This window comes from Dendroctonus ponderosae, unplaced genomic scaffold (genome assembly GCF_020466585.1).
Source record: "Dendroctonus ponderosae isolate FM_Combo_2020 unplaced genomic scaffold, Dpon_F_20191213v2 Dpon_F_20191213_1, whole genome shotgun sequence".
Taxonomy (NCBI): domain Eukaryota; kingdom Metazoa; phylum Arthropoda; class Insecta; order Coleoptera; family Curculionidae; genus Dendroctonus; species Dendroctonus ponderosae.
In genome coordinates, this window is record NW_026017110.1 from 6,509,717 (window position 1) to 6,533,232 (window position 23,516).

Here is a 23,516-nt window from a genome sequence, read left to right on the forward strand (position 1 = left end):
TCAATGCCAAAATTTCCAGGTGTGTAAAAGGATCTTCTATTTCCACTAAATGCAAACTTAACCTCTTGGCGTTTAATGGATGGTGGTTTAATCAATGTTTGAAAGTTAGCTTGCAAATTTGAGATTATATAACACTATGAGGGAATTGGTTTACAAATTCGCCAAAAAGCAAACTACACGATTATCAAAATCAAATTTTCAAAGTGCACAAAGGAGCTTTTCCTCTGTCCACAAAGGGCAAACCCAATGTATTAGTTGAACGGATAGCGGTCTAATCAAAGGTTGGAAGTCAGTTTGCAAATTTGAGGTTCTGATATAAGGATGAGTAATTAGATGCCATATTGTTCACTTTCTTGTCGAAAAAATTTAATTTCCGTACTTAGCTCAAGCAATACTAATGATGAATGTTCAATTTATCAGCGGTGAAAAACATGTTTTGGTATTTTCTCTTTAACTCCTACAGTTTAGATATTTTGCTCAAATTTTTAAAGTAAGCTAATATAAGGACCCTTTACCGTAAGGCGACTTGTTGTGAAAATCGACAGGGTGTGCTTTTTTCTAGAGGCAAACCYCCTTTTACCCCCCCACCCCCACCGAACTTTTTTGTGGTGCGCCACTGACTTCGACCGAACAAATTTTCGCATTTGTTGTTCAAYTTCTGATCAAGGTCATTCATCATGATCATCATCATTCAAGAGTTCTGATCTCTTRRAGTTTTTTCGTATCTGTCTTCGTTTTCGAGTTATTTGCACAAATATAAGTCCATGTAGGRTTTCTGGGTGATTTTCTATGAATTTTCTTATACTTTATTTGCGTCCTTTCGTTCACATTTTTTGTGAAACGATTTAATTTCATAATAAATTGAAATATTCGTTACATTTTTGTGTATTTTTATTTGGATTAGCTTACAGCCGATAAACCYCAATTATTGTAAATTAAATTAAAGCAAAGAAATAAATGTTAAAATTAACTTGTCAGCCATCSGTATTTTAACTTCAACTTGCACTTGAAGCTTTCACAGAAGAATGTGAGCAAACGAAGACAACAAAAATTATAAAAAAACTTATAGAAATTTATAAAAATCCCCCAGAAACGCATGGACTTATATTTGTGCAAATAACTCGAAAAGGAAGACATATACGAAAAACCTTCAAGAGATCAGAAAATTCAGAAGAAAAAGAGGGTATGCCACTAGTAAATAGAACAACCTGTAGATTTTCACAATCAGTCGCCTTACCTATGGGTAAAGGGTCTAAACTTTAGCCCCCTAAATGTGAGCAAAATATATCATAAATTGTGGGAGCTAAAGAGAAAATACCAAACATTTTTTGAAACTTTAAAACCTTGTATCTTACTACCATGGGGCTGAGAAAAAAAACTTAAACGGAAACTCGACTTGTTTTGAGGTCCTCGACACGTCCCTGCTCTGTGTCCATAAGGTTGTGAATCACCCTATATATATTTCCACTAAAATAAATAGTTTTAAGTCCCCGGGAACAAACGCCCAAGCTGGAAACTCAGCAACACAACAAGAAAATCTTTCGCGCCAACCTTGGACATGAGCACATTTCAATGGGCCTCTCATATAATGTCGTCACTGCGAAATTTCTTGGACAAACTATATCTTGCTCGTCAGCAAAAAAAACTTTACGTTACAAAATTTGGTGTCTGCCCCAGTATAGCTAGTATAGTAAGTATCAACTTCTGAATCAAAAAACATGCCAATTGCCACCAGGTGACGAAGTATCTGCAGTTTCTTTGAACTGGATTCTCATCAAGGAATATATTGGCGGTAAATAAAAAGACCGCTCAAAAAATCCTCAGGAGTTCCTTCCAATTTTTTTAAAGAGTACAGAACAGGCTTAATGCTCTTGATTATGCAACAAAAACTATCCAAAAGTAAAACCTGACTAAGCAAAAAAAATTGGGCAATTTATATCTAGGGAATATTAGCACAAGCCTATGATAATCCAAATCAACGATATCGGCTACAATCATCGCCCAGCCGAAATTACCATTAACAACAGGCCGATGATGGTGATGATGTGTAACAAACTAGATAAGCCTCGGCCTGACAATGCAAAGCCGTCGGCCGCCACAATCAAACACAGGAGCAAAAACCCCTGTTTTATAAAGTGATCCCATTATCAAATGCTTATTTAAACGATTTGGAGTTTCGGCCGAGTCATCTGATGTTGCGGGAATTCATTGAGGAAAGCGCGAGAAAAAAACACGACCGATAACCAGCCATGGCAGCCAAGATTATTCTCAAGAGCGACAGTGCAAGTCATGCCGTTTAACATCATCGGTTTTCACGCCACAAATGAGCTGGATTTATTCTCCCCACAAGGATTTTCTTCTCCCTACACGTTTTTACGTCACCAGTCGATCACAACTATCTCCTCTAGGGTATCTGATAATTTTTGTAGAAGATTCTTCTCCAACCAGGCCAGAGCTTCAACTCGCTTAATTGTTGAGGAATTTCCTGGAAAACACTTCATCCCCTTCTAATGAGATTCAGGTAGAATAAGATGCGGTACCAGCTTGACCAGCTATCTGAGGTAAGTCATGTGTCCCCCTCCGGTCCATTCGCACCATCATGTATAAATGATCAGCAGTGTACGGAGCGAAGTCTTCGGCTTAACACGCGAGATACACAATTCTTATATGCTCATGAATGGATTGGAGCTCGCGAGGCCCTCTCACGCACCGATGTGATGTTGCTGACCAACCTTCTGCCAGTGATAATTATGAATTTTTAACAAAAACCGCAATTCAAAGTGCCCGAGAAAATCACTGCTGTTGTTGTGCTCAGGAATTAACTTTGATTTCCCAATTCAACCACAAACAGCACAGGTGAATGATGAAGTTCTGTGTTTGAATGAGATATTCAGTCGTTAGTGCACATACTGTATGTAAATTAATTTGCTGTTATGCAGGCTTTCGACCGAGGACTATAAAGTTTTAGGTGAGTTGTTGATTCGCGTTAATTGAACTTTGCAGTTGATTAAACCAAAAACACACCACAAGGTATTGGGCATGAAAAATTATGCAAGTTAAATATGCATGTAAACATGTGCGTTTTACCTATATGGAGTTGATAAATTGCACAACTTGGCACTAAAAGCTTCTATTTGCCTTCGGCAAATATGTAATTTTAAATGGGCAACTTCCTGCTGATCCATTAGGAAAAACAGTAGTAGGTTTAAAATTTTTTATGGACAGTTTCTGTATTCAAATCCAGGGAAAACTATGGCGTTTCTTACGAGGCACTTAACTAATTTTTCTACACAGTTTATTTTACTTGTTATGCTACATTATTTAGGAAAAATGAACAGTTTTGTGTTTTTTCCTACAATTAATTTTGTAGAGAAATTCGTAACTCTAATTACTTTTTGTTTAATTTACAAATTTATACACTGGGCATGTGCCAGAACAACACATACCTTCCAAACTAAACAGCCAGAAGCAAGCAAAATTGTAAGCAAGTACAATTTTATTTTGCTCAATGTTCCTTGACATAAAACTCAATGGAACTCAAACAAATTTAAAGTTGATGTCCACAAAATTGAACAACCACGTCGATAAATCGGTACAAGGAAATCAATCAAATTTACCCAATTACCGAAGAAGGCACTTACACAAGTGATTGGCCCGAGCTTAAGTAATCTTAAAAAATCTGGTGTTCTAATGATGGATTGTTGCGATTGGCCGATGGACGGTTTAACAATGGATTAAAATAAAACACAAAGCCCCCTTATCGTGCCCGATATCTTCGAGCGTGTGAACTTTCTTGCAGATGTAACAGAAAATTGTTTTATTAACAATTTGTTGCGGCCAATTTGCTCGAATTTATCGACGCAATTTAATTATCCGAATTTAATTTCTCGATCAAACGAGTTTATTTGATGCTTTAATCATTTCATAATTTTTTTAGTGGTTTTTTTTGTTCTTATTGGCCTGTCTGAGGCATGAGCAACTCAGTTAATTTTCAGGAGTTGGCACAGTGTTGCCGAAATGGCTTGTTGCGTCAACCCAACGCGCCGGCACAGAAAGAACTATTGCGGCACACATTTTGAATTCAGTTTTTCAAAAATTAGTTTCTCAGAAACGAAAAATACTCTACAAGCCAGTAGAAACTTGAAAGATTGACTATGATTGATGATGAGATGATTATGTAGAAGATGTTTTTCTAAATGAAATATTGGCATAAAAATGAAACTAAGTGTCTGTGTGCAACTGTGTGATTTTCGTATGACTTTTTATCACAAATCTACCAGAATTTACGCCGCACGAACTCTGTGGCTCAAATGGTTCTTGAGCAACGTCAAGACAGGCAAAACTAAGAATCTTGACTTTTTTTAAACAAAAAACATCAAACTTGAACCCAAATTTGCATATCTGAAACGGTTCTTTAGGAACAAGCTTCACATGAGCTTGATGTAGAAATACGAAGCCGCCCAAAATATTCCCAAGGTTTGAAAATTAACTGCGAAAAACCAATAACTCAACCGATACCAAATCGAGTACGAGTCAGTGGATGAATATCGGACTAAACGTTCTACATGACAACCAGGGGCAAAGTAATGCTAAACTTACCGAAAGCTGCGTAGTGCCACCTGGAAAAAAGAAGAAAATGCGTTTAATACAGCAGGAAATATGTCCAAAGCCAAACTTATTTGAAATCAGTAAAGCAAAAAGGGGAAAATATAAAGAATTCATAAAACTTCAGTTGCTTGTCCGAAAACTAAACTCAGTTCAAGCGAAAAGATTTATAGAGTAGAGATCATTCTTACCAGCTTTCTGCAAGCTGGCGCCCGATCCCCCATTTTCTACCCATTAATCCCCTACTAAAGTACAAAAACTACCGCAGTTGCCATAAGGTTTAAATACCTAAGTTTGTTTGGGTATATTGGAACTGGATTAAAATCCCTTTTATTCCTAGAAATGGCCAACGTGTCCACCCTTTATTCGGGTCTTGCTCAAGGCTGGAAATACAGATGAAATATAAATGAATACAAAACCATTACAGTCCTTTAGTTGCCCAGTTACACTAAACAATCTTCAGCGATCAAAGAAGCGACAGAAACCCCGAATTAAGGGTTGAAACGTCGGCCAATTTCACAGAATAACAGTCTAGTTTTGTACTAAAACCCACCATCCAAACATTTCGGGGACTTTACCGGTCACGTAGTATTTTTTAAGAGACTAAAAATAGCATTTTATTAGCTTGCCCTATTAGCTCAAGAGCAGCTTTTTCGAAATTAAACCAAAATGCATTATTTATGTATGTATATTATAATTAAAATGGATTCATAGGTGAAATTCAACAAGTTACTTATCAAAACGCTGTTAATATTATATGAATATTCACGTTTGGAGATTTGCTACCATTTAGCCATCTGTCGCAGAAATACCGTATATGAATGTTGATTTTTTTCGGATTTTTAAATACATTTTCGTCATAGTCGAACTTCTGGCTTATTAATAGATAACAGGAATTTATGGCGACTCTTAAATTGTCTACTACCGTTTAAGATGGACAATTAATATAAATTCAGTAGTTTATGGCCTTTAATCAATTATCATCTAACACTGTCCTTTCGTTCCGTTGATGGTTTGACCAAATGACAAAAAATCACTGCTCGATTTAAGGCTATAGCGCCTTCTTCACCTGTTCAATCGAAGCGGCCTGAAGACAAATGGAACTGTAACAGGAAACTGAAGATTGAAGCCGATGATCAAGGCCATCCGGAAAAAGGTTTTGAAGCATGTGACGTCACAAAGGTCATGGCGATCACGGATAATCATCGGAGGTATAAAATAACGGGGCTTCGCATCATACATAGGAGGAGGTCGAAACATCGATTGTGAGATGAGTTCGGCTGTCAGTTTTATTATTACGAACCGACCAACAACGGTTAAAAGCATCTCAGACTTTATTAATTTTGATTCGGTTTAGCCCATGAAAGAGAGAGGCATTTAATTGGAATGGTTGCCTAAAGATGAAGAATTTTGTTCAAGCATGTTTATTATTTATTAAATCGAGTAAGAAAAGAAATACAAATACAAGAGAAAATGGACAGGAAATTTAAAATTTAAAAATAACGGTGCAACTTTCAATGTTACGCAATGAAAGCATTGGACACCTGAGTGTGACGCTCCGTATGTGTCTTGTTTTTAGATAATAAGATATGGTTAAATTAAATAAACACACAGTATTAAATAGTTTACGATCCATACAATTTCAGTTCCCAATCCGGATCAAGTTACTTACATTTTTAGTCGAGTTCCATAAGTCTGCAAAGGGCGTAACATGAATTTTCTGTCCAAGTTTCTGTGTATTTTAGAACAATAAAGTCAAGGTTGCTTAAATTTCTTGTTGAATGATTTGCGTATTTGTCAGTTTAAGACAGTGAAAATGCAAATAAATGCGATTTTAACTAAATTCTCAGCGTTTGCCGATAGAAATATCTTTTATGGTTTCTGACAATTGCAACTCTGCTCTCTCTAGATTGAAAGTTACAAATTTTCAAAGCAGCGAGCGCGCTTGAGCAAACATGTGAATTTTTATGCTAATCTTTACCAAGTCCGCAAAAATCTAGAATTAATACGATTTCAATGTAATTCTTTTAAAAGGTACCCCAAAAAGTCTTCTATTCGATGTGAAAATGGCAACTCTCTACTCGCTCTAGATTGAAAGTTACAAATTTTGAAAGCACCGAGTGCACTTGAACAAAAACGTTCATTTTTAAGTCCGGCCCAAATAAAGATTTGACTGAAGAAAATGGGAATCCTGCCAAGATTTTAATTTACATGTTGCTAGCGACTATGATCTTCAATATTGCGTGGTTTCCAACTTAGAGTTTCTGCATATTTCCGCGAATTGTCGAATTTGATAACGGCATATGTTAATAATATCGAAATGTTCGTTTCAATCGCTACAGGAAAAAGCTTGGAACAGACTATACACAGTGCTTGTTCTTCGTCAACTAGATAAGTTCACAATGTCCCATCTGTATCTCTTAGTGGTTTTTTACGCATAGATTCCAGTCAAGAAGAGAAAGCTGAAGTAAAAGAAAATGCTCTAAACCGTCGATAAACCACGAATAAGGACATAAAAGGGCCGTAGGCCTTAATAAGAAGCATTCTCATCACGCAGCTTCGATTCTATTACATTGCAATCCAATAACCGCACTGTTCCGGTTCGGGCTGAATGCAATTCTTCTTCTAAAGACGCACGTTATACTAAATGCATAATGTATGAATGATGGGAGTTTCAGCCTCTCTCTATGACTCTCCTGCTGGAATTTGACCAATTTACTTCAATAAACCACTCGGTGAAAGTTGGCAATAATTGATCAATTTCAATTCCATCATTTCATTTTAAAATTTTGATCATGTCTCTTCTTCGTATGTCTGTCTTGAGCATGTCAGGATTTTCTATTGTTTTTCCTACGGAGATCGATGTGATGTAGAATGCGAGCGGATGTGCGTTTTTGTTTAGTTTTGCTGCATTGCATTGACGACTGGTTTTCAATTTTCTCGTTGGGAATTAAAATCGAGTTAATGTACGGTTAGGCGATGTTAATAACGCAAGAAAATTGAAGCTCTTTTCAAAATGGGAGCATTTTAATAGCGTCTCGTTAAGGTTTTTGCATCTTAATGTTTACCCGCTCTTTACTACAAAGGCCAGGAAGTTGGAAAACAAAATGCCATTTCACTTACCAATGAACCAATGCAAAATTACTTAAATTTAATTTAACTTAAACCCTCACTTGGTGTGGCCTTTTAAAAGACCATTAGGCTATTAACGAGACTTCACTCAGTCGCCTCTTTCTCACAGAACCTCTAAATCATCTTTAACCCGTAAAAGTTCCTTTAAAACAAATACGTACTTAAAATAGCAATTCATCAAGTTTGTTACAACCCACTTATTAGTTAAAAGTTTCTCGTTTCTTTACAACAAGTACGCTAATTGAATTTTCGGCAACGAAAGTTCCGATCTGTCAGGATGATTTATTTGCTTTTGCACGTTTTTTCGATACAATTGCCGTTTTGTTAACGACATTCTAATAAATAGTTTCGGTGCTCAAACGTCTGGTGAATTTTCATTTGACTTTCCCGCTACGGTTTGTGTTTGCGGGAAATTCGTTCAAAATGCAAAATATCATGTCGTGAGCAACTAACCCGAAAGCAGATTGTCGACACACCTTATAAATCGTTCTCATGGTCCTGACAAATGACCTGCTATGGGCTACAACACAATTACTGCCCACTATGTGAACCTCAGTAACGTCCTTGCCGATTTACACCGATATAGACATTGAGAGAAATCATATTTTATCAGTGGCTTGTTTTGTCTCTTTATATGCAAATGCAGTAGCCGAGACTTTCCTCGAAGAAGTTCTTTGGATCAAAGCAATCGGAACAGTTTTTAGGTGGGACATTGTCAACCAAATTCTCACAAGTCAGCTCTGTTTGCTGCACTTGGCTCTTAAAGCTTAGGCATTTTTGCTAAAACTTCACTTATGTAAAAGAGCAGCTGAAGCGTCCAGGTTGGAAAGGTTCCTTAAAATATCCAATTGTTTTCAGCTGTTTTAAAGATGAACACATTTTTCGAAAAATTAATGATAGCTTTAAAAAAAACTCTACAAGAAAAGTTCTTATGACTTGTCCGATATTTCACAACATTGATGAAAATTATGGATTATACATAAAAACTAGCTTCTATTTATTTAAAGGTAGGGCATTTTAGCGAGGACTGACTTGCGAAAGACAGACGATYTCTTCTGCTAAAGGATTTTTGCAACTGAACAGAGCTGCATGCAGTTTCATTAAAACTTTCATTTTTAAGCCCACATTCAAGACGTTGCCAAATATGAGAACTGAMTGCGATTTGAATGAGTTTTTCAGTAGTTTTAGAKCACAGTGTTGTTTGTAGATTGTCCAAAATGCAACTCGCTACTGGTTTTGGGTTAAAAGTTACGATTTTCCGAACAACTGCGTGCAGTTTCATTAAAACCTTCATTTCTAAGCCCACACGAAAATCGTTGCCAGAGAGGACAACTGAATACGACTCCAATGAGTTTTTCATGAGATTCAGATCAAAGTGTTGTCTGTAGATTGTCCAAATTGCAACTCGCTACTGGTTTTGAGTTAGAAGTTCCGATTTTCCGAACAACTGCGTGCAGTTTCATTAAAACCTTCATTTCTAAGCCCACACGAAAATCGTTGCCAGAGAGGAGAACTGAATGCGGTTTCAATGAGTTTTTCAGGAGTTTCAGATCAAAGTGTTGTCTGTAGGTTGTCCGAACTGCAACTTGCTACTTCTTTACGGTTAAAAGTTACGATTTTTTGAACTGCTGTGAGTAGTTTTACTTAAACTTTCATTTTTAAGCCCACATTAAAAGCGTTGCCAGAGAGGAGAACTGAATGCGATTCCAATAAGTTTCTAAGGAGTTTCAGATTAAAGTATTATCTGTACGTTGTCGGAACTACAACTCGCTAGTTCTTTTGGGTTAAAAGTTTTGACTTTTTGAACAGCTGCGTGCAGTTCTTAAAAACTTAAATTTTTAAGCCGACATTCAAAACTTTGCCAGAGATGAGAACTGAATGCCTGAGTTTCAGGTTGAAGTGTCTTCTGCTTCTGCGTATTGTCTGAAACCGGTACACAGAACTTCTATGTTTTAAATAGAAGCGTTTCGTTTCATTAGAACCTTGATTTTATACCAACACTAGCTGACCCGGCAAACGTTGTATTGCCATATAAATTATTCCTAGGGTGTTTTTTTTCATCTCGTGTGGGCGGTTTGCCCACTTGAGATTTTTTTTAAATTTTATTTTAAATTTATTGAATTACTAATATAGCTATTAAAAGATAGGGGTTTATGGCAGCACCCATATCACTTAAGGGTATAAAAAATAGATAACAACCTATTCTCAGACCTACTGAAAATACATACAAAATGTCATCAAAATTGATCAAGCCGTTTCAGAGGAGTATGGTAACTAAAACTGTGACACGAGAATTTTATATATATATAGATTGAAGACTCTGCCCGAGATCATGAATGCAATTTGAATCAATTTCTCACTTTGACCGAACAAGTCGAATATTTTGAATTCTGAGAAAATAATGTAAATATTCAGGTATTCGTAAAATTTGCATTCAGAATTTTGTTAGTAAAAATTTTCAGGCAAAACTGTATCAGGCAAAGGTCGCATGCGACCGACAATATCCCTATCATTTGCCCAAAATTTCACACACATTCCGACGTATTTATGAGAGTTGAGGCATACGATCAAATTTGGCTTCAATCGCTTTCAAGCACTTTCCAGTAGAGCGAAAGAAAAAAAGTTGGACCACTTAACACTTAATCAAAATTTTCCTTAAGTATCTTCATAAACTCTCCTACTTTTCTTCCTAGCCGAAACCATTTTAAAAGAACAAAAGTCCTTCAAACGAACCGTATTATTGTCATGATTTATTGAAAATAATTGCAGTAAAGACAGAAGAAACCGGGACAAAACCGAGCAAATAAAGCCCTATTGACTGAGGGAAAGGTTCGTTCGGCGTCCTAAAACTCTCTATCGGCAATAAGAGGAAACTCGTTCGAAAATTAGACCCATTACCGTCGAGATCGGCCCCATAAAAGAATCCGAAGACATAACCTCAGCAAGGGTTGCACAATATCCGGCCAAGTAATCACATCAGCGTTCGGAAAATTTGCTTCAATTTTATATGATCTGTTGCACGTGGTCTGCATGTCTTCATTTTTCGGCAAATCGTCCGAAACCAGCGCCGTTCGATCTTCGGGCTTTTCGCCTATACAGGGCCTTTTATAATGCATTTTATTTATTCATTGCACACAATCGCATTAAAAATTAATGAACGAGGGGTCAGACTGGCCTTTTAAAACGACCCTACTTTATTGACTTCTCCCGGCGAATGGCTTGTTTTTGTTCGATAACTTTGTTTGATGGTTTTTTTTACTCTCGACGAGCGTAGGAGTGACATAAATTTAAAATTATGCCTTTGATGGAAACCCCATTTTCGTATTATGTTATTATTGAATTTTTCTTTCAGATCGTATATAACTGGACCGAGTAAAGCTCGAAAAATACTTTGATCGACTTTAGTGATCTTTGATACATTTTTCATTGTTAAGTAGCAGATATCTAACAATTATAAAATTAAATTGTTGTTTAGCAAACAGTAGTTGTTTCCCAGTGTGACAAGAAATTATCCAAGAAATTACTACCCTAAAAAACGTTATATGCATTTTCAATGAACTGAGGCAAAAGAGTCAGATTTTGTGGAAAGTGAAAGCTTGCAAATAATACTCAAGAATATAATATAGGAACAAAATAAATCAAAATACTTGAGAAATTTTAAAGAAAGAAATGCATAAGTTTGATTGCATGTCTATTTTCAATCTATGTATATCTCTGCAGTGTTCTTAATAGGATGTTTTCACTTTTTTTATGTTGATATATAGGAAATAGTTATGGCAAACATTACACTGATTTAATTTTTTTTGCAAAAAAAGCCTCCATAATAATTTTAAAGCGAATTTAAATTCAAATCAGATATTTTCCGCCAAAAACGCCGAATCCGTATCGTCGGTTGCCTATCCCGATTGTGACGTAGCAGGTCATATCAACAAAGTGTCTCGTGTTTATTTTGTTGTTTCCGCAGCTTTGTTTTATTATTTAAGTTATTGAGATTGTCATTATTTTATTGATTATTATTATTATCTTACATAATGGAAAATAGTGACCTGTATGGATCGCAAAATAAGGGGTGTTTCGTACCAGGATGCAAGAATACCTCAATAAGTGCTCCAAACAAACTCTTTCTAACCGTTCCCCATGATTATGCACGTAAAGTTTTATGGTTCCAAGCAGCTAGACGTGATGTTCCTAAATCAAAATCAATGTTTTTATGTTGCGAGGATCATTTTAATGAAAGTACAAACAAAAAGTTAATGATGAGGCAGACAGAATATGCCGTCGATCGTACTCTGTGTTCTGGGCACATTCTACCTTGTACAGTGCACGAAGAACCCTCGTGTTTCAATTCCACATAGCCGATATCACCATATTGTTCTCGGGATGCCCAAAATACAAATTTAAGAGTTCATTTTACTTTTAAAGCGGCGATGTGTATAGGTTAGGTTAAGTCGACTAAGTGAAATTCTATATATTATTTACCTAATTTAAACCAATACAGACAGATTAGTATATTAAGGAGAAAGTAACTAATAATGAATTTACGGATTTTTACTTACGCTGCTGCTTTGACACCCTTAAATTCGGCTGAATTAAAGCGTTCGTCGTTTTTTAAAAATTCCGTAACCATAAAAATATGTACACATGGTAAATTGTTTGTTGACGCTTTAAGGAATCCTTTTGAAGCTATTTTTTAGTTTAACACAAACTATAAATTATTTAAATCCGCAAAATAATTAATGAAACACAACCACACAACTAAACACTATGCACAAAACGTAAACAATCCGCCATTTATATGACCAGAGACGTCACAACCAATAGGACTGCATTTTAGAGATTCATGAATAATTTGAATTTTAGCTGACTTTGTTTACTACTTTTTTGATACAATGAAAACACCCTATTCCTGTAGACGGAAGAACGGGATAGGAAGCATATTAGTTCTACCTAAATAGGCGCGCTAAATAAATGCAGCAACGAGTACGCTTGCAAAGAGCACGAACAATTGATGTTCAATTTAACAAAGTAGTGAATTTCTGCACTAAAAAGTGTCTTTGACTCAGGTGGGTAACCTCGTAACTAGCAGGACAAATCGAGTAACCGCAGAGTCGAACAGTGATATCAAATGTTTTGCATTCTAATTTGTAACCGCATTGGCTCTGGTGACAATAAAATCGAAATTTTATTAGGCTCGTAAACGAGCACAATATAACTGTATTGAAAAGCGCATGAGAGGCTGTAAACTTTTATAGTTAATTTATGTCGAAGATCGCTTGCAATTATCTAGCTTATTGTTGTGATAAGGCAAAGAGCGTATTTTACAGTTAAAATTCAATTGGCATCGAGTGGTTTGATGGAGAGGAGCGCTCAAACTGCACAAACGCTTTGGGAAATCACCTGCTACGATCTGGGAGATTAATCAGAAGAAAACCAACAATAATAAACCCCTACGCGCACATATCCTTCCATATGACCAAGAGGTTTTATCATCAACATAATCTTTCTGACGTGCGATGTTTCACGTGTAAATTTATAGGTGGCTGTCCAACAAAGCAAAATTGCGGCCACAAAGAACAAATTAGCGCCTTAAAAGCTTCCAAGAATGTCCATGTCTTCCAATGCTGAAGACGACCCGCCGCGTGAAATATGCTTCCACCGTACCAAGCACGAGGCGTTTTCGAAAAATCAATATAGAATTCCGTGCCCACAATTCAAAATCCATCATTTTGTTGGCCGTACTTGAATCAACAGCAGAATAAAATTGAAATATGACGGCTCATTGTGTTTTCGGTCGCTTCTCGCGTGTTCGGCGGCTGGCTTTGAACCACAGGGGAACCACGTAAGGGTACGCGGTACCACGACTTGTAAACAAACGACCGAACATGCTTTATAAATGGAACTGACACGTTCGACTAATGAGTCGCATTGTTGGATTAAATTTATCGAAATTTTGCACTTGTCTAACTTGTCTAACTGTTAATCCAATCCAAAACTGCTCTGTTGATCATTTTCGAGAAAAATTGCCTTTTATCATCCAAAACTTGACTCAAAATCAATATACTATAGAAATAACATTTACAGGGTGATTCAAAATTGGCGTCATTCCTCTGGAGGTGTTGTCTGGGGGTGTCTTGGGAGTACAGAAAAAATAGTGAATAAAATTAAATGTTATTAAAAACTCATGATATATTGAAAAACTAGATCAGAAGGATGGCAACAATGTTTTTCAAGGTAATCTCTCTAATTAACATTACGTAAATAACTGTTCCTTCGAAATTATTAAAAACTCCGGCAACCATGGATAAACATGAAGCAAAGAAAATAAAAGAGACAATAACATGCGTTGAGGTTAGGATAACGGTGTCACCTTGCGGTCAGTGCTTCGACAAAACATCCCCTCGAGTGCTGCCATCTCTTTGGAGCAAATGAGTCATATACCTAAATAGACCACAACTTTCATGCGGAACCACCTGTTAAACGTTACGTATCATGATCAATATTACTGATCAAATAAAATACAATTCTGTTGTTAAAACAGAAGTGTTCCCAAGAGCAAGAAGTCCTGCCCGTTCCACTCCAAACATCTTTGTGTCCCAATCACTTTGAGTCTGGGCTCATATTTTGAGCAGCTTCTCGTGTTCGGTTAATTAACTGCTTAAAAGATCGTAATTTTTCTTTTCGAATGCTTAAGTATTCCAATAGCTACCAATCACACGTGGGACCTTTTCAAAATAATGCTTAATAAGAAAGTTGATATTCGGTCTTCAACTGTTAATATCTTCCTGAAATTTTGGAAAAAAAAATTATTTTTTTCAATTTTTTTTTGGTTATGTCTTTCAACCATTGACGTAACATGAACCGGGACAATAACCACTTCGGTGAAGATGCACTTTATATCTGCGGATCACCCTGTAGATGTACCTAATTATTGCTTAAATAAAGAATATTCCACTAACAAATTGTTACTTTGAACATTTTTACTTCCACACTTCCTCCAAGTGAAGAATCAACAAAACTAAGTATGTCAAGCAAAACTATGCAAAAAGCTAATATCTAAAATCCCACTTACTCATAGCAGATTTTCCTGCATCGTTATTATTCCATGTGCAATTCCCATTGAAATGTCACGGCTTGAACAGGCAACGATTCGAAACCAGTAGATATTTTTATGATAACTCCTGAAACAATAATTGTCGATTATTTTCATCAAATAACCCACAAAGTATCAATGCGTTCATTATGTTTTATGGGCATTATTGCGTCAATAAGTTACCATATTTTATTATGTCTGTCGAAGCCTAGATTTCGAATATAGAACACCTGATGCTATTAAAACTCTAATAGACGATCCAACATTTACGCCGGATAATTTATCGCACTTAACAAATAGATATTATACGATTACAACAGGTATAAATAAAGGAAATACTTTCATTTCTTGTGAACGGGCACCGACCATACGTCAATGTTAACTTTTACCGTAATTTGATGGGTGTTGATGGTAAGGCTAGACGGTTTATTATTTCGGCTCGATGTCGAAATTCGAAAATTAATTGACTGATTGTTTCAAATTAAAATCAATCGCAACTGAACTATTCATGCAAATTAAGTGAGTAGTTAGGAATGTATTCAATAAATTCGTCACTTTGACCGTTTCATAATCACCGAGATTTCCTTCTGTTTTAGAATCATTGTTTGTTTGAGTTAATTCATGAAATAAAAACGACCAACTGTTTCCAAGTGAAGGTTGGGACCGAAAGCGCACAAATTTTCCGAATAATTTTAGCAGAGCGGTTTGATCTGTTTCGGTCTGTCCATTTTAAGAGTAACAGCCCAGTTGTCGAATGTTTACTGTCTCAAAACCATCTATTTTGAAAGGGTGGACGTTTAGAGCAAAAACTTTAAAATTTTTGTAAAAACTCCAAAATTATGCCATAACTGCATTTTCTGCCTGCCAAATCAGTTGAAAACTAGGTTGAGAAATGTCCTAAAACTTTGAAAACTGTCCTACAAATTCAAATCATTTGCGATAGGTATAAGGTGATTTATTTCAGTCTTCCAAGTGTTAGTTGCATCCAGAATTGAAAATCATCCACTTTCTCAGGTTGAATGTTGACACCAAAAACTTTCAGAATTTTAGTGAAATTGCATTATCATCGGCAAAATTATTAAATTGACTTCCGTCTTTCGATTTCAAAAGTATCAAATTTGAAAATCTTTCACTTCACGAGGTTGGATTTAAGATTCACGCTCTGAGTTCGGATATTGGGATCAAAAGCCTTCAAAATTCCACAAAAAGTCCACAGCTGCCCCATGAATCCACATTATCAATGAAATTAGTGGATTTATTTCAAGCTTTCGTGAACATTCTCATTAACTCATGGTATTACTGGCAAAATCAGAAATCGTAGTTCTTGACCGCACTAATTTGGAGAACACCCTTCAAATTAGCCAAGACTCCCATTTTCCTTAATTCTGCTTTCGTGCTTCGTTCTACTGTGAACTTTCGCCACAGTGCATGGACTGGGTGTTCTAAAGCATCATCGAAATCGGCCATTTCGCATAGTTCGAGCAAACCGTCCAAACGCAAATTTGCCTTCCGTGATCTTCATGCTTCCTTATCCTGCCTGATAGAGCCTAATGAAACGAGCAGAAAAAAAGTGGACTTGATGATCGGAGCTTGCGAGCAGAATAATAACTCTACGGGGCATGTTTGATTAGTTGGATGCAAAATTTAATGCAGCATCCAGCTGCTCTTGAAGCTGTTATTATGATTTATTTCAATTGCTACTTGCTCTGCGTTCTCAGTAAGGAACATTTTCAACAGACAATTGATTTTTTTTATTGCAAATATGGTTCTATAGTGCAATTGTGCCCCCACTGGATTTTCTTCAATAAACTTAATTTTTTTCGCAGTGTTTGGACGCATCTTTGGAATCTAATTACAATAAGAAAGAGCCAAGCAAAAACAAGGAAACAGTGTAAACTGTTCGAAAAGTGACGGGAAAACGTACCTACATATGCGTTCGCCAAGTTTACACAGAGAAAAACTCAGCAGGAGGCCCAGCAGGTGTCAGGTCAGGGCACGTCACTTCAATACGATGAGTCCCGTAGTTAAAAGAATATTAATCATGTTCGTGTGGCCGATTAGTTACGCTGGAACGTTCTCTTCATTTGGATTTGGTCGATTCCCAACCGAAATTAGCCATTCCAATTAGCAATCAAGCGAAAATGGATTTAGCTGGCAAAATCGGCTCCCGTTCTTCATCTTCACAAAGTTAAAAAAATGGTGATCTGTGGGTTGGACTAACGCTGGACATTTTATTTGTGCCACTTCCTCATTTCAAATGCACATGAAAGCATGGCGGGCTTATGGAAATAACAATAATAACATGTGAGGCAGAACAGTGCTGAAGCATATTCCTCGTAAATAACAATGGAGTGTTAATGCGAAAGGCGTGAACGAAATAAATTATTATTCACCAGCAACGTGCATGTAAGAAGACCTCACGCATTTCGCCAGTTCTGAGACGGATTTTATGGAACTATTGCATAAACTTTCCCATGGAATGTAGTAGAAGAGGACATTGATGAAAATGTGGTTTCAAATGATGATCCTGAACATCATCTCTTTCTGTAGAAGAGCCCCCTTTAATATATTTTTCGCGCTTCTTAAGGATCCCGCAGCTACACTTGTTAAAGTGTTTTGAGCGGTGATCGTGCGCCACAAAAACTTGCGTATATAACTGTTTGGTCGCAAGTGGACGATTGTACCATTCTTGTACTGAATTACAATTTACACAAGGTTCGCGTTCGACGAAAAATGCGACAACGAAAGTAAATCATTTATGAAGCGGTTTATTTGGCCGTTGGTCTGTTGAACCTGCTGTGCGTGCGGGTTTCGGTTCCAATTGGCTGCATCAGAGTCGTGACCACTTGGAAAGTACCCGTGCGGATGGATGTTGATTAATGATGATGTTTCAAACGCGTTTAATTTCCACACATTGTTGCCCCGAAATTAATGGGAAACAAGGACCATTCAATTCGTAGTTTATTGTAAATCTGTCAATCAGGCGAAAAATGTGAAGCAAATTTCACCTGGGGCCACCTCAAGATGAAAGTCTCGGTTCTCCATCAACGATTGATGAGTAATTGTGAGATGTTGCCTGAGGATACCCGTATAATCCGTAGGCAAAAGGTACATTTCTGATGTGAATCTGAAAAAAACCCTGTTTCTTTCGCGAGACGTTTTCCATTGTTAAACACTCAGTTAATTTATCAGTGATTGATTGAATCTCGGCTAGTCATCAGTGAACGAAAACACGAAAGAAACAACCAAACGTTCCGTTTTGTTTCCAAAAGAGTGCTGGATTTTAGATTGTTGTTTTCCTGCACATTTCCGGCATCCATCAGAATAAACCGATTTTTTCGTAGTTATTTCCAATCATTTTTCCCAATGGAAGAGGAGACATGTTTTGTGTTGATTGAAAGAATATTGAGTCGCCGTGTTTTGCACCCTTTCACAATATTGTTTGTCGATTGCAGAAAATTAAATCCGCTTTTCTCCGCCGGAAATGAGTTTTCACATGAGGGGCGCGAATCGATGGTGCGCAAGACCGACACTCTTGGCGGATCAATCGAAACATCATTGTTCATTGAATGATTATGAAAACGAAAAAAAAGAGAACCAACTCAACTATTGCGCCTGTTCGTATAAGGCCAGAACCGTATTTCCTGCGAAACAAAGGCGGCTTTTTGCGGCCATTATTAGTAACATTATTACTTGAATTATCTCCTCAAACAATGCCTAACAGATGGTACGAAAATGCCTTTATAGCTCGAAAACCTGCTCCTTCAATCGTCAGCTACTGACCGCATAAGTCATTGAAAGTTGAACAATGGTATAATTAAAACCTACGGGTTCTTTGACTTTGCGTATGTTAAAAAAGCACATTACTTTAACATTAAGATCTATTAATCAGAAGTGAATGCGAGAACGGTCGAACAAAGTACCTGTCTGCTCAATTGCGTAACAAACAAACAATTATCTTTCGGAATCTACGGCCTGGAAGTTATTCCGTATTCTTTATGGACAATTGTTTTTAGTCCATTGGTCGATGGTAGAAAAACGGAAAATTTTTTCGCTTACCTACCCGAGAAGTTTTTACAATAAAGCACATAGATACATAATATATATTGGTATAAAATAAAAAAGTAGCATTTACAAATAAAAATTGGAGGGTCCGGGCTTTTTTCTAGAAAACAGTTCGCTGAGTTTTAAATGAATTTAGACATTATTTCTGAGACCCACTGAATTAAACCTGCAAGGTTTATGGATTTGATCTTCGTCAATCGTCAATTAGAAGGAAAAAGTCTATATACAGGATTGTTCTAAATAAGTGTCTTGAAGGCAAACTGTAGATTCTTCATGAAAGAAAAGCACTTTTTAGTGTCAAAAATTTTGTGTCTTATATTATACATTAGGATGCATATGAGGACGTACGTTAGAACTATTAAGAGTGTGTTTTTGTATTGAATGCTAATCAAGTTTTAATTAGAAGAAAAATGTGTATATTTAGGGTGGCAATAAATAAATGTCGCACCATAAAAAACGCAAAAGAGAAGTGTTTCTTTGTGTTCAAATCAGTGTTCTGTCAGTAGGGCTCGCCACAACACATACATTAGTATCCTAATGCGATTGTTGTGCATTGAACACCAAAAACAATGTAAATTTGCAATTTTTTATTGGTCGATTTGGCACGACACTGAGTTGAACACGAAAAACACTCTTAATTTGCAAATTGCTTAGTTTTTGCCACTAAATCAGTGTCGTGCCCAAAGGGCTCGGCACAACAAGTACATCAGACTCTTAGTGCGATTGTTGCCCATCTGGCACAACACCGTGTGAATTTCTCATGAAAAAAAGTCTCTCTGTGCCTTCATTTTCGAGGTGCATGGTGTCTAAAATTTTGTTTCTTTTGAGTTGTTTAACAGAAATGTAAGCGACCGTTGGAACTGTAGAGCTGTTGTACGCACTTTAGAAGTATTAATAGCTAGTTTTTCGCACCCCACTGGAATTCATTCACAAGCGGATGTTTTCAGGCGAACACTGAAAACGGTTGAAGATACTACTAACCGACACGTTGTGATAGAAACATACCAATAAGACAATGAACGTCTGGATAAACCATTCAATAACTATTAATTTGCTTAAAAGCAGTTGAAAATGTTGAATTTGAATTGTTTATTGAAACTTTCATTGTCTTCAAAAGATGGTTTCGTTGCAACGTTGTGGCTGACAATATTTTCAACCGTTTTCAGGCAAACAGTGCAAAATTCAGTCGCATTGAAACTGAACCAGATCAAACATGAAAAGAACTTGTAACAGCAAACAAAAAACGAGAAGAATATTTGGGAAAATGACAAAATGTGAACTAAAACAATAAAAAAAGCAACAACAATAAGAATTATTAAAATTACTTTTTTAGCAACTAATTAAATTAGCATGTACTTGACAATGGCGTTGATGCTGATTTTGGCGAAGAACTCTTTTACTTAATAGAAATTTCTACATGTGGCACTTACAGGTAAAAACCCAACTGAATTATAATGGATAAATTCAGGGCCATTCACTGCATTGACAAGTACGTATTATTTAAAAGCTTTATTTTTCAGCAGTTGTGTACATTGCGAGATATCGCGAAAAATGCCATAGATTACGACCCAACGGTTCCTTTTTCGCCCCAGAGGGAAGAACAAATAGAATTTTCAATTTTATCTCTTTGCGAATACCTCTAATACAATATTTGCTCTTTGATAAGGCACTCCCAATATTCCTGAACTTCAATGTTCTTTAATTTTTTCACATTATTTACCGAAGCTCGGCTATGAGTTGGATTCAAATTCGTAATCTGTATTTTGTTGTTTGGAGACTTAGTTATTTTAGTGGTTCCAATGAGTGATGTAACAAAGTAAGCGCGGTTTGTGACTTAATCTGCCTGCTGACAGAGGGTTTCAATTGACCACATCTGAGTTCAACTGCCTTGACAACTGACTGAATAATTAACATGGATGAAGCACTTGATTATAGCATGAGGTATGTTCAATGAAATTTGCTGACTTGACCACGTGCTAAGCAGCCAGCTTGAGTTGATTATGTTCTTAAATTATCTCAACTTCAGTGGTCACTTGACGTCCAAATTGAGTGACTAACTTTCAAAAAACTGCGGCTTTCCCACAAAAACCTTTTGAGGTTATAATTTCCACATTTGTTGACCACAGGAGTTTTTCAAAGTACCTGACTAGAGTTTGATTAATTTGCATCAAGCTGACTCTAGACCAAATGGGGCTAAATGTTGCAAAAAACAGTTCTTAAAAGTTCAGACGCCACTGATAGACGTTTTACCGGAAAATTTCCATAAACTTTCAAATATAGTATTTGTGCAAAGTATCCGTAAAATATCATATCTGCAAATACATAACTCGAGTACCCTTTTTTCCATTTAGTGTACTTACACCTGATATAATAAGTAAATTAATCCGGCGATATCGCGTGTAAAGTCGAGTTATTTTTGGCAAACATTGCATTACATGGACAATGCATGTGAACGACAAACGTTTGTTTAAGAAAATTCTTCTTATCTGCTATTGCAATTCGGTTTACCTATTAGACAGTATTTACGAGCTTTGATGATTGATTGCTTAAGAATTCCTTAGTCCTTAATTGTCATCGCATTCTTTCCAAACGGGCGTTTCCTCGCCCGTTTGAAAAAAATAATTCAATCCAAAAGTGCACAAAAAAGAAAAAGCCTAAGAGGGTATTCGGCCCATACCAGCCTTCTCCTTGTCCATCCATCTCTCTCACACTCCATTGGCATCACTGAGTCCCGATCGATTAAAATTAAGGAAATAGTTACCAGAAGGTTTAATTAGAGCGTTCTTATCACCACTAGTCGAAATTCCAAGGAGTTTGAGCTGAGGCAAAATCGATTATAACCCGAAAAGTTAGAAGTTGAGTTTTTGTGTCTTCTTAATACTCGAAAACAAATTGCTTTCGGTCTTCAACGTGCCGAACTGTCAAGCAAGATAATAGATGAACTGCGAAAGTTCGACGTCTAATTGGAACGTTGATTAGGGGGCAGATCAGGAAAAAGTGATTAATAATTGAAAAAGAGACAATTACCCTCATACGAGTTAGGTTTAAATTTTGCCAAATTGTGAAGAGTTTCTTCGCTTCCCTATTAGTAGAACCTGATTGAAAAATGTCGCAGACATTGATATTTCAATTAAACATTTATTGTTATCCGAGCTGATGGACGTATGCGAACTGGTTTTGAACCGAGAGATAATTTAATACTCGGGCTCGTTTAAATCGGGGTAAAAATCCATCGACCGAGGCCTTCGCATCTTAAATTACAGCACAATTGCATGAGATTTGAGAATACATCTGCATAATTTAACATCCGATCGGCTGACGATATCATTGTCGCGTTTCCACTGTTTTATTTTCTTGGAATCGTACCTTCGATGGATCGGAGGTGATTTCGTTCATGGGCGCACCACCACCCACTTGGTTTAACCAATCGGTATTTTTTAACAATTTTCAGTCAAAAATTTGGCAATATTGTGTATACTAAAATGGAGTTTAATTGATTGATGATAATCATTGTTGTCAGCTGTTGTTAAAAAACGGGGAGGTTCAAATTACATTCCAATAATAGTACGACGGTTTATTTATGGAGACCCCAAAATTACCACGCGTTTGGTTGCAATAAAAAGGCTTTTTAAGGAAATCGAAAAAATTTTCGCACGAAATCTATTTCAAGGATTTTTTATTGTGCCTGTTAAATTATTGCAAGGAGGATTTGGGGAACAAACAGCCCCAAGGGAGCTCTCAAAGTTTGCACAGTTGTTTATATCGAAAACGTTTGAAACTATCTGAGTGGTTGCATAGAGCATCTAATAAACTACTCAGTTTTTTTTCTGAATTGTGAATGAGCGAATTGAAAATGTTGGCATTTAAGAAGTGTTGGATTTCAAGAGAGCGCAGCTCATAAGCGGTTTTATTTTATAGAGATTTTTCAGCATTCTACTTCATACGTAGGTATTAGAAAAAGTTTAAATCTGTCCAAATGCCACAAACACAGAAAACTTACATAATAGGGTATTTTCACTTTTTTTAAAATGTTGATATATAGAAAGTAGTTATGGCAAACATTACACTGATATATTTTTTTTGCAAAAAAATCTCTATAATAATTTTAAAGCGAATTTAAATTCAAATCAGATATTTTCCGCCAAAAACACCGAATCCGTATAGTCGGTTGCCTATCCCGATTGTGACGTAGCAGGTCATATCAACAAAGTGTCTCGTGTTTAATTTGTTGTTTTCGCAGCTTTATTTTATTATTTAAGTTATTGTGATTATCATTATTTTATTGATTATTATTATTATCTTGTATAATGGAAAATAGTGACATGTATGGATCAGAAACTCAGTGGTGTTTTGTGCCAGGAAGCAAGAATACCTCAATAAGTGCTCCAAACAAACTGTTTCTAACCGTTCCTCATGATTATGCACGTAAAGTTTTATGGGCCAAAGCAGCTAGACGTTATGTTCCTAAATCAAAATCAATGTCCTTTTGTTGCGAGGATCATTTTAATGAAAGTACGAACAAAAAGCTAATGATGAGGCAGATAGAATATGTCTTCGATCGTACTTTGTGTTCTGGGCAAATTCTACCTTGTACAGTGCACAAAGAACCCTCGCGTTTCAATTC

At 36.5% G+C, this 23,516-nt stretch overlaps 1 protein-coding gene and 1 long non-coding RNA gene across 4 annotated transcripts in view; one reads left to right on the forward strand and one right to left on the reverse strand.

Annotated features, from left to right (window-relative positions):
* The first annotated feature begins 2,607 nt into the window (after positions 1-2,607).
* The window catches only part of LOC109539256 (transcription factor Sox-5), a 100,787-nt gene continuing 79,878 nt past the window's right edge, over positions 2,608-23,516 (forward strand). Inside the window, exon 1 of one of the 3 annotated variants that reach the window (XM_048660568.1) lies at positions 2,608-2,968. Coding sequence is in view for 2 of the 3 variants with exons in the window: in XM_048660564.1 (XP_048516521.1) it covers positions 20,805-20,833 (29 nt within the window). In the remaining variant the exon portion in view is untranslated. Of the gene's footprint in view, positions 2,969-20,597; positions 20,834-23,516 lie in introns of those variants that run through there. The other 2 variants (XM_048660564.1, XM_048660566.1) reach the window with 2 other exon arrangements.
* The window catches only part of LOC125502452, a 111,601-nt gene continuing 92,684 nt past the window's right edge, over positions 4,600-23,516 (reverse strand). The window contains exons 3-4 of the long non-coding RNA XR_007280211.1: positions 14,807-14,915; positions 4,600-4,619 (exon numbers count right to left, since the gene is read on the reverse strand). This is a non-coding gene — a long non-coding RNA (uncharacterized LOC125502452). The remainder of the gene's footprint in view (positions 4,620-14,806; positions 14,916-23,516) is intronic.